Raw genomic sequence first — 12,259 nt, 5'->3', positions numbered from 1 at the left:
TCCCAACAAAAGGGAGAGCTTGCCAGACTAAATTAAAAAGCAAGAAACAGGGCTGCCTGGGTGGCTCAGTTGGTTAAGCATCTGACTTCGGCTCAGGTCATGATCTCGTTGTTCGGAGTTTGAGCCCCAAGTCAGGCTGTGTTGACAGTTCAGAGCTTGAAGCCCGTTTCAGATTCTGTTTTTCCTTCTATCTTTCTGCCCCTCCTCTGCTTGCACTCTCTCTCTCTGTCTCTTGAAAGTAAATAAACTGAAAAAAGAAAAAGCAAGAAACAACTAAAGAACTAAAGGAACAAGAGACATTCTTTCAACACAAAGAAAAGGCAAGGTTCAAAGTAGTAAGCTGGAAGAAGATATATCACGTGAACTAGCATAAAAAAGCTGGAGTGGTCTGTATTAAAATCAAACAAGAGGGAGTCAAAAACAAAGAGCACTACTGGACACAAAGAGAGTCACTCCAAAAAGGTAAAAGGGTTAACATGCAGAGAAAGATAAATATTATAAATGTTCACATACCTAATGATTCAACTTCCAAATATATGAAGCAAAAGCTAACAAAACCAAAAGGGGAAATACCCAAAAAGCCACAATCAGAGTTGGAAACTTTAATACAACTCTCAGACAACACAACTAGAGGAAAAAAAAATTAGTAAGACGTAGAAGACCTAAGTAATAATAACCATCACTTTAAAGAAACCCACAATTATATAACAGTGCACTCAATAACTGCTAATTATAAATTTGTTACAAGTGTACGTGGAACATAACATTCACTAAGATAAACCACATGCTGAGCCAAGAAACGAATCTCAATAGAGTTCAAAAAATGGAAATCTTACTGGGTACTCTCAGACCCCAACAAAACTAAATTAAAAATCAGTATCATTCCAAAACAAAAAGCAGGGGGAGGGGAGAGGGAGTACATATAAGAGAGATCTCAAATACCTGATAATTAAGCAATTCAATTCTAACAATTCATGGGTAAAAGAAATTACAAAAAAATATTTTTTGATATTTTAAAAATGATAAAGAAAGAAGAGCAAATCAAAATTTGTGATAAAATCAGTTACCTAACATCCCACTTTTGGAAGCTGGGGGGAAATGATCAAATCAATCCAAAATAAATAGAAAAGCAGTAATAAAAATAAGATTGGAGATCAAGGAGATAGAAAACAGAGAAAAATCAATGAAACCAAATGTTAGCTATCTAAAATTATAAGTTTCTATTCATACTGATTGGGGGAACACAGATCACCAATATTAGGAATGAAAGAAGAGTCAAAATTACAAATCCTACAGACTTTAAAAAGATAATAATTTGACATTTTACCAATAGACTTAATAACCTGGATGAAATGAACAAAAAGTTTAAAATCACAGATCAGGTTACTGACCAACACATGAAGAAATATAAAATGTAAATAGGCCTATGCCTATTATAATTTTAAACTTTTCATGCAAAAAAATTTAGTCCCATCTGGGCTTCACTGTGAAATCTATCAAATATTTAACAATGAACACACACACACACACACACACACACACACACACGCCCAAGTCTTTACAAACTGAGAGAGTAAGAGGAAATTTTTCCAACTAATTTTTTGAAGTCAGTATTCCTCTGATATTAAAACTAGACAAAGATCTTACAAAAGAAAGAAGGCTACAGCTCAAGATCCCTTGTGAACACAAACATAAAAGTTTTTAACAAAGTATTAGCATACGGGGTCCAACAGTATGTAATGAGTAAGTAGCATTTATCCTAGGAATTTGAAATTAATCAATATAATTCACCAAATTAACAAAACACAGTGTAACAACCATATGATCATCTTGTTAGATACAAAAGAGAAAAGCATCTGACAAGATTAAAGGCCCATTCATGATTAAAAAACCAAACTTAGATAACAAAGGAGAGTATTTTCAACTTTGATCAAACAACTACTACCCACTGCACTGTTATTAGTGAATGACTAAATGTTTACTCCCTAAGATGAGAAATAAGGAAAAGATGTCCACTCTCATCATTTCTATGCAATACTGTACTAGAGGTCCAAGCCAGTGCAATAAAGCACGATAAAAACCAAAATACATAAATCAGAAGGAAAGAGGCAAACTGTCTTTATTTGCAGATGGCATGACTGTGTAAGAAACCAACCAGGAAGCTTCTAGAAATTAGCAGGAAGAACAGATACAAGGTCAGCACATTAAAATGGTATTTTTTCTAATGTTTGTTTATTTTTATTTATTTTGAGAGCATGAGCATGCACGAGTTGGGCCCAGGCAGAAAGAGAGGGAGAGCGAGAATTCCAAGCAGGGTCCCCACTGTCAGCACAGAACCAGATGCTGGGCTCGAACTCACGAACTATGAGTTCATGACTTGAGCTGAAACCAAGAGTTAGGTGCTTAAATGACTAAGCCGCTCAGGCACCCCTAAAATTATTTGTATTTATATTCTATCAATGACCATTTAGAAATTGGAATTGGGACACCTGGGAGACTCAGCAGGAGGAGCATGAGACTCTTGACCTCTGGGTCATAAGTTTGAGCCCCACGCTAGGTGAAGTCATCAATCAACCAATCAATCAGAAAAAATAAAGAAATTGAAATTAAAAATCTAATCTTATTAACAACAGAATTTTCAAATAGTAATTACTTAGGGATAAACTTAACAAAGTATGTATAAGACCTGCACACTGAAAACTACAAAATCTTGCTCAAAAAATTTAACGAGACCTCTTTTAAAAATGAAGATGTGCCAGCCAGCAGCTCAGCAGAGGAGTGTGCAACTCTGGATCCTGGTCTCGTGAGGTCAAGCCCCACACTGGGTGTAGAGATTATTTAAATAAAATTTTTAAAAAACTTTTAAAAAATGAAGATATGTATCATGTTCTGGACTGAAGATTCAATACTGATGTCAATTCTACACTGATCCATAGATTCAGTGCAATCACGGTGAAAATCCCAGCAAATCTTTTTAAAAATAGAAACTGCCAAGCTGATTCTAAAATGTATATGGAAAGGGGTGCATGGATGGCTCAGTCAGTTAAGTGTCTGACTTGACTTCAGCTCAGGTCACTATCTCAAGAGTTTTGAGTTCGAGCCCCGCATCAGGCTCTGTGCTGACATTGCAGAGCCTACTTGGGATTCTCTCTCTCTGTTCCTCCCCTGCTTAAGCTAGTGTTCTCTCCCTCTCTCTTTCCCCCACCCTCTCAAAATAAATAAAAACTTTAAAAAAAACAAAATAAAACAAAATGTAAATGGAGGGGTGCCTGGGTGGTTCAGTCAGTTGAGCATCTGACTTCAGCTCAGGTCATGATCTCGCAGTGATTCCAAGCCCCACATTGGGCTGCCTGTTGTCAGTATCGGCCTGCTTTGGATCCTCTGTCCACCCCTTCTCTGCCCCTCCCCCATTTGTTCTCTCTCTCTCTCAAAAATAAACACTCAAAATAAAAAAATAGGGGTGCATGGCTACCTCAGTTGGTTGGGCATCTGGTTTTGGTTCAGGTCATAATCTTGTGGTTCAGGAGTTCAAGCCCCACATTGGGCTGTCTGCTGTCAGTGCAGAGCCCACTTCAACAATAAACATTTAAAATATATAAAATATTTTTAAACATAAAATATATATAAATAAATAATAAAATGTATACAGAAATAATAAAATTGATATGGAAATGCAAATAACCTAAAATGGCCAAAACAATCTTTAAAAACATGTATAAAGTACGAAGACTTATACTACCTGAGTTCTGATAAAGCTACATTACTCAAAATACTGAAGTACTGGTGAAAAGACAGATATTACATTAGTGAAACAAAAGAGAATCCAGAAAAAAGAAAAACTTTATATAGAAGCAGTTGATGTTCAATAAAGGTGTCAAGGCAATACGATGAGAAAAGTCTGTTTTCAACAAAGGTTACGGCAACAACTGGCACCTGTGCATGCAAGCATGCACCTGCACCCGGGCCTCACGTTACACACAAAATTAATTTGAAACGAATCATTGACCTGAGGGCAAAAACTAAAACCTCAAGAATAAAACACAGAAACAACCTCTGTTATTCATGGGGTGATCAAAGAAACTTTCACAAAAGGAAATGACCTACTGGACTTTAGCAAAATTCAACATTTTGCTCTTTGAAAGACACCATTACAGAGAAACAGTCACTAAATAACTGTACTAAAAACAATTCAATTTTTTTTTAAATTTTTTTTTTTAAGGTTTTTATTTATTTCTAGAGAGAGAGAGAGACAGCGTGAGCAGGGGAGGGTCAGAGAGAGAGGGAGTCACAGACTGAAACAGGCTCCCGGCTCTGAGCTGGCAGTCAGCACAGAGCCCGACGCGGGGCTCGAACCCACGAACCGTGAGATCATGACCTAAGCGAAAGTCGGATGCTTAACCGACTAAGCCACCCAGGCGCCCCTAAAAACAATTCAATTTTTAAAAGTGGGCAAAATATATTTCACAAAAGACAATATACAAATGGGCAGTAAGACATGAAAAGATGCTCAATATGACAAACAGGAAATTCAAATTAGTCTCAATGAATGAGGCACAAATAGACATCATTAGTAATGTCAAATGAAGAATCTTTAGCCTCAATCAAATCTGTGTCCTTCATCTAAATAAAAACAGCAAACAAACAAACAAATCTCAATGAGATATCACTACGTACTCATTAGAATGGCTAAAATTAAAAAGACTGACAACATGAAGTCTTACGGAGAGCGCTGGAGAACTGAAATTCTAACACACCGCTAATGGGAACGTAAAGCGGGACAGCCAGTTAGAAACGTGTTTGACAGTTTGGTTTTTTTTAATATTATTTATTTATTTATTTTTAAGAGAGACAGAGATAGCGTGAGTGCGGGAGAGGCAGAAAAAGGAGGAGAGAGGGAATCCCAGGCAGGCTCTGTGTCAGCCGGAAATGGGGCTTGAACCCACGAAACTGTGAGATCAAGACCTGAGCCGAAACCAAGAGTCAGACACTTAACCAACTGAGCCACCCAGGTGCCCCTGACAGTTTCTTAAAAAGCTACCCACACACATACACTCTGCCATTTCACCCCTCGGCATCTACCCAAGAGAAAGGAAAATGTTTATCTACACAAAGCCTTGCATAACAATGTTCATAACACTTTTACTCATAATGGCGGCCAAAAGATTGGAAACAACACAAATGTCCATCACCAGACGAATGGATAAAATACTGTTACTATCAATACACTGGAATACTACTCAGCAATAAAAAGGAATAGAATATTGATAATGCAACAACATAAATCTATCTCAAACTTATTACATGGAAAGAAGCCAGACCCAAAAGAGTACATTAAGATATTATTCCATCGATACAACATTGCATTTGCAGAAAATGCAAGCCAGTATATGATTTGAGAAGAGAAAACCTATCAGTGATTGTCTTTGTCTGGAAGCTGCAAAGGGTTTTATGAAAGGACACAAAGCAACTCTGGGGTACTGGAAAAGTCCTCTAGATCGCTGCAGTAATTCTGTCAGTATATACACCTGAAAACCCATCACACTGTATATACTTAAATCAGAGCAGCTTACTGTATATAAATTATACCCCAATATGTTGTTTTAAGACTTATACACTAAAAATCCCATTTGTGAATAATGAAGGAAAAAACTGAGTCAAAATGAGAAATGCAGAAGAGCTTATTTTTAAAATGGCTCCATGTAACTGTCACAAGGAATTAACAGCTCAAGAAGCTCTATTAGTGGTGGCAGTTTTAAAGATCAAACTATTTATTTAAATGTATTTAAATTTCAGTAGTCCTACTCAAACATTAAACACACTATGATGTGGCTGTACTGTATAATTTCATATACTTTAAATCTCTGTATGGTCCTGAGAAATAGGAAACAGACACAGGTTTATTCTAAATTGATAAATTCCTAAACTTGTTTTGACTCTATGCTATACTCTAAGAAAAAAATAAGTACTTCTCACATGACAATGCATTTATCTTTTAAATTTATTACTTAACACAGCTCAAAATCATCATTACTCCAAGGAAGATGAAATACACATTAACTCCCCATAATCTTTTTCAACTAGCTTCACTTTTCATTAAGAAGGCACCCATAACTAAACCTCTGTGAGCCAGTACAACAATTAACTGGCAAAATTAAAACAGCCATTAAACTCCTCCATTCCTCACAAAATGAACAAACGACAAAGGCACTGGGATTGCATAACCCCAGACACCTGAGCCATTCTGGACGCGCCCAGACAGGAAAATTTCAAATGATGGGAAGGCAGTTTCACAGAAATAAAAACTCGTAAAACCAAAAGCCCTCTGGCAAAGCTTAAGAACTTCAGAAGGAACTTGCTACAAAGGACCATGGGCAAAAAAAGCTCAAATTATTTCTGTATAGAAGTAGAATCTGTACAGAATCCTTAGAGGGGTTAAATAAAAGAATAAATCCAATCAATTCACTAAAGTGCCAAAAATAGACATTTTATTAACTATGGCAACATCTTCATTATTTAAAAATTCAACTGAGCAGTACAGTTGTGAAAGGGGAATTTTTTTCATAAAGCTTTTATGCAAAAGACTCCACACAGGGGCACCTGGGTGGCTCCATCGGTTAAGTGTCTGACTCTTGATTTCGGCTCAGGGTCATGATCTCACGGTTCGTGAGTTGGAGCTCGGCATCGGGCTCTGTGCTGACAGTGTGGATATCTGCTTAAGATTCTCTCCCCCTCGGGGCGCCTGGGTGGCTTAGTCAGTTAAGCGTCCGACTTCAGCTCAGGTCATGATCTCGCGGTTCGTGAGTTCGAGGCCCACATCGGGCTCTTCAGCACAGAGCCTGGAGCCTGCTTTGGATTCTGTCTCCCTCTCTTTCTGTCCCTCCCCTACTCACACTGTGTCTCTCTCTGTCTCTCTCAAAAATAAATAGATGTTAAAAAGAAATTTGTTTAAAAGGAAAAAAAAAGATTCTCTCCCCCTCTCTCTCTACCCCTCCCCTGCTCACATTCTCTCTCTCTCAAAATAAATAAATAAACATTAAAAAAAAAAACAGAAAACAAGCTCATATCAAAGAGTTACTTTGAATAAATGCACCTTCGTGGGTATTTTGAATTCATACTCACAACACAACACCTATCACAGCCACTAATCTGAGTCTCCCTTTCCTCATCCAGAAAATAATCTCAAAGGCCCCCTTTTAGCTCTATCACGATGTGTTGAGAGTAAAGACTCCTTATAAAAAGCAAAATCCTAAGTGTGAAAGAGGTGAGAAAAGAAAAGAAATAAACATATGCAACTGCTCTGTCATCTATCATGGGGCCCAAGCCAGCAAGATCACCTAACCTCTGACACGTGAGACACCAGTACCATGTAGTGCTCGGGAAACAACTGCACCAGGAAGAAAACCAGCTGTATCTATCTACATGCTTCTCTGAAAGCAAGCTGTAGAGTAGAAAGCTCGCTAAGTTGGGAATCTGGGTTATTTTCTAACCTCTGTTCTGAACTTTTCAGATTGTTGGCATTCAACATCATCTGACTTTCCTGAGCCTTAGATTCTTATCTATTTAGAGACTGGAACAGATGATCTCAAATGTCCCTTCCAAATATAGTGACCTCTCAAGAAAAATGAAAAACAAAAAAGGTGCTTCCGTTACATTTAGTTGATCATCAGGAGTTGCTCAGCCTATGAGCTCAATATCCTCTGTGAACATGCACAGCTTTACTAATACATCAGAAAGGCATAACCATTCATTATTACTTCATCAGATTTGATGATATCACATTAATTTTCCTACACCTCCCTATCGGATGGATTCCAATGTCAAGCAGGTAAACTGGTGTCAGTGATCATCTCTACAGAGCGGTTCCGCTCTGTTCTGCACCGTGTGCGCTGCAGGAAGGGCGGAGGAGGGATCCTGAAGGACGTCATGAAACGACTCAGTACCGTTAGGCTCACTTGTTACATTTTACTTCAGATTTCTTTAAGGATATTGTGTTTAAAACTCAGTTCTGGGGGGGGAGGAGGGATGGGCATGGAGGAGGACACTTGTGGGGATGAGCACTGAGTGTTATGTGGAAACTAATTTGACAATAAACTATTTGTAAAAAAAAAAAAACAAAACTGAATTCTGTTGTATAATCATGTGAAATATTTACAGGGCTCCAAAGCCATATCTATAAAAAAGCATACTCATTCCAGGAAGGCTGGCTTCGTCTCTATTCCATGTACTTTCAAATTCACGGTCTAAGAGACAGAGAAAAGGGCAAAAAGGTATGGTCTCTGGATTCACATCTTGAGTGTGTGGCCCTGGCTTGTGACTGAATCGCTCCCAAGTTATTTCCTCACGTCTACGATGGTGATAATAATAAAACCTACTTCAGAGGGAGACTGCGAGGATTAAATAAGATCATCTGTGTACAGTGGTCAGCTTTGTGGGATCCCGGGGAAGATCAACCACTGGTATCGGGCTCTCATTTGAGGCTCAACACAATCCTGGGGCACAGACGCAGAAGAGGAAATGAACCTGGAGGCACCACATCCCTGGATCAAGGTCGTGGGGCCCATGGCTGAGACCACAACCCATCTTTCAATCCCAGCGCTACGCCATAGCACTTGCTCCCAGGATTCTAGGCTCATCCAGCTTGCATGGTCGCCACACCCCCCACAGCCCGCACAAGGGAAAGCAACTTCCTCTCCCCACCCCCGACCCCGACCCCCGACCCAGGGCAACTTCACAAGACTTACTGTGTTCAGTGCGTTGAGGGTAGTGTCATCCCGAGATGCTGCAACACAGCCATCCTCTGTGGAGCCTCCATCACACATTCCTGCGAATGCTGCCATGCTCCTTGGAGGACAGGAAGGGAAAACATCAGCACGGAAATTTCAATCCTCCATTTTCAGAGTACATTTTCAGCTCAGACCGAATTCCATTACTACATGCATGATAAGACAGAGTTCTCAGTCCTGTTTCTGCTCTCTTTAAAAAAAAAATTATTTTTGGGGCACCTGAGTGGCTCAGTCAGTTAAGCATCCGACTTCAGCTCAGGTCATGATCTCGCAGGTCTGTGGGTTCGAGCCCCACATCAGGCTCTGTGTTGATAGCTCAGAGCCTGGAGCCTGCTTCAGATTCTGTGTCTCCCTCTCTCTCTGACCCTCTTCTACTCATGCTTTGTCTCTGTCTCTCAAAAATGAATAAATGTTAAAAAAAAATTTTTAATTTATTTTTATTTTTATCTTTTTGTTTGAGAGAGAGTACAAGCAGGAGAGAGAGTGCTAGTGGGATAGAGGTAGAGAGAGAGAGAGAGAGAGAGAAAATTTTAAGCAGTCTCTGCTCTCAGGGCAAAACCCAATGCAGGGCCTGATCCCTTGACTCTGGATCAAGACCTGAGCCAAAATGAAGAGTCAGATAACCAACTGAGCCACCCAGGCACCCACCAAAAAAATTTTTAAAGTACCTCTACACCCTTCACACACACAGAAAGAGAAATGTTATATTTACTCTGGTCCAATTGTGTCATTTTCTTCCCACATTTGACCAGTACTCAGATTTTAGTTTAGAGCATGAATAATCTACAGCTATTTGCCACCACAGCTGGCAAGAAGGGTGCATGGGTGGCTCAGCTGGTTAAACATTCAACTTTTGATTTCGGCTCAGGTCATGATCTCATGGTTCATGAGGTGGAGCCCCATGTTGGGATCTGCAATGACAGTCTGCTTGGGATTCTCTAAATAAATAAGTAAACAAACAAACATTTAAAAAAACCGTTGACTAGAATACAATCTTTTCAAATAAAGATTATATTTTCAAAAGAAAAATATTTTGAAAAAAATTAAATACCCTGAATTTGCTCATTTCCCTTCCTTTAGGCGAGTTAAAAGTGGGAGAGGGGATGAAAAGAATTCTCAGCAGCCGCCAACTGCACCAAGGCAGCCTCGCGTCTACACGGCACAGCTGAAGAGAGCTTCAATGAAGTCACTGGCCTGCTCTGCTGCTTGGCTCACGCCCTGCTGATGCTGCGAGGGGTCCCAGAAACTGCCACACATGCAGGAGGGCTCTCTGCCCCCACTATAATGTACAGGGACAGAGTGAAACTTATCTTTTACATTTTAGGCATTTGTAGGTTAGTAAGTTCTCATGTAGATGAGTCACAAAAACACCAAGTTGAGGTCAGGGATCAATGAACAGCCTCAAGTAGAGAAATCTACAACGGGATTTTAAGATGGGCTGATGATCTCATTACTCAGCTGTATTTAGAAGTGCTGATAATTGCATGTGTGGCTTATGGTGTTTCCCTTCTGAGAAGTTCTAAAGTCTGATGCGGGGCAAACATTAAGAAACAAAAGTGACTTTACCATGGCAAACATTTTCTCTGATAAGAAAAATCAATTCATAGGGCCTAATTCAGAAGGCAAAGTGGGGAGGAGTCCTGTTACCTTGCTGCCCTCAAGTACATAAGAAGGTCACAGTCATTAACTCCAGGCATCCAGACCAGTTCCTCATGTTGGGTCACAGTGTCACCATCCGGAGAAGGGAACGGTTGCAAATCGGGAAGTTTGGCCTGTAGGACAGGGATGGAAAAGTCAGAGTCAAGGCACAATTTAAAGAACTGCCTTAACAGGCAGGCCACGGGAACAGATGCCGCAGCTTACCAAGCCTGTCTTTAGACAGGACCGAAATAACAGAAAAACCGTGAGTCATTGAAACCAGCCTGTAGCACGTGTCAGGATCATTTCCCCCCCCCCCCGAAGATCTCACAATGGACGACTTCCTCGCTACTTAAGGAGAAGCAAACAGTGTCAAAATAAACCAGTGTCAGCATGACCCAAAGAATAAAACAGAAATAGACACGTGTGAATAAAAGAAATTATAAAACAAACCCTCAGGAGATAATAGTTCCCTGATAAAGAAGGGGAAAACACACACCTTTCCCAGGGACCACGTTTACAGAGAGACAGATACAAATAACGATACAAATAATGTCACCTGAGGACATGTGCTGAACTAAGTTAATGCTACTCTCAAGAGAGTTGGTAACTGCACCGTACTCATGGCAAACAAAAAAAAAAAGACACAAAATTGGAGGTAACATTAAAAAACACAGTTAGACTAAATGGTGGTGACAGAAATCAGGACCAATAGCAGCTTCAGGAGGAGCGGAGCTTGTGAGGCGGCAGGAAGGAACTTTCTGAGACGACCCAACTGTCGGGCCTTGACAGAAGCATGGCAGCAGACGGGACAACCCGCATAAGACCTCACCAGTTCGCTGTGAGTGACGGGAACCTCAGCAAAACAAACAAACAAATAATAAAAATAAAAATAAAAAGGTTTTAAAATATTTGCACAACAGAGCTCAGCAAGCCAGGCTCTGAGGCCCCCGTGGGCCAGAGGTGCAAGGGCTCCGGCACGTTCTCACCCTCACTGCTGAGGCAGAGCCGGGGGCAGCAGGTACCACGACTACCACACCCAGGAGACGCCTAGAAAACGTCAACTGCCTGCAAACTACGCATCTTCTCGTTGTCTCAAGTGACGCGCATGGACATACCAGTCTAACATTATAAACCAAGAGCTGCAGTTAAAAAGCTCCAGGGTCTACAGAAACCAGGCAAAAATTAAATGAAGCAGTGCCTAAGGCAGCACTGCCTAAGACAAATAAGACGAGAGCTACAAAGTTCACTTTAAACTCTCTCGTATCCCCACTGCACAGACACGGCCTCCCAGGGTGGACCAGCCACACTTCAAGTGCTCACAGCCACACATGGCAGTGGCCCTGGCGCTGGGCGTGCAGGCATCAGGCATTGGGGACTAAGGGAACCCGCCTGAAATGGAGACGGTGCCACCCCACCCTCGGAAAGCAGCCAGGCAGGAATGGGAACCAGTACTTGTATATCTTCCGATTTTTTCCAAAGTCCAGAAAGTTTTATGTGAAAGCTTGTATTCAAGTTTTTAAAACAATTTTGTGGCAAAACACACCATGAGCAGATCGTGTTCTACAGACACCAGTCTGCCTCCCAAGAAGTCTCTGGCACCTCTAAATGCACATCGAGCGCTGATGTTCTCCAAACAAGGATGCTCTTCTTTAATTTAGTATTGACTTTTATAACATTTAATTGCGTGCCACTGCTCAACACATAGTGATCATACTGAAATAAAATTTAAAACACAACAGATACTCATATCAAAAGGTCTTTTTAAAAGTTTTTCTAAAATTTATTTATTTTGAGAGAAAGCAAGAAAGACCGAACATGAGTGGAGGAGGGGGGGG

The 12,259-nt window shown here is 40.3% G+C and overlaps 1 protein-coding gene across 5 annotated transcripts in view; it reads right to left on the bottom strand.

Annotated features, from left to right (window-relative positions):
• RERE (arginine-glutamic acid dipeptide repeats) overlaps window positions 1–12,259 on the bottom strand; it is a 439,014-nt gene that overhangs the window by 108,571 nt on the left and 318,184 nt on the right. For all 5 annotated transcript variants that reach the window (XM_077763853.1, XM_077763852.1, XM_077763854.1 and 2 more), the window contains 2 exons: window positions 10,431–10,555; window positions 8,742–8,841 (listed from right to left, as the gene is read on the bottom strand). In XM_077763853.1, coding sequence (XP_077619979.1) covers window positions 8,742–8,841; window positions 10,431–10,555 — 225 coding nt within the window. The remainder of the gene's footprint in view (window positions 1–8,741; window positions 8,842–10,430; window positions 10,556–12,259) is intronic.

This window comes from Crocuta crocuta, unplaced genomic scaffold, assembly GCF_008692635.1.
Source record: "Crocuta crocuta isolate KB4526 unplaced genomic scaffold, BGI_CrCroc_1.0 scaffold13, whole genome shotgun sequence".
Classification (NCBI taxonomy): Eukaryota; Metazoa; Chordata; class Mammalia; order Carnivora; family Hyaenidae; genus Crocuta; species Crocuta crocuta.
The sequence above is the reverse complement of the archived record's forward strand: the minus strand, read 5'-3'. Positions and strand labels throughout refer to the sequence as shown.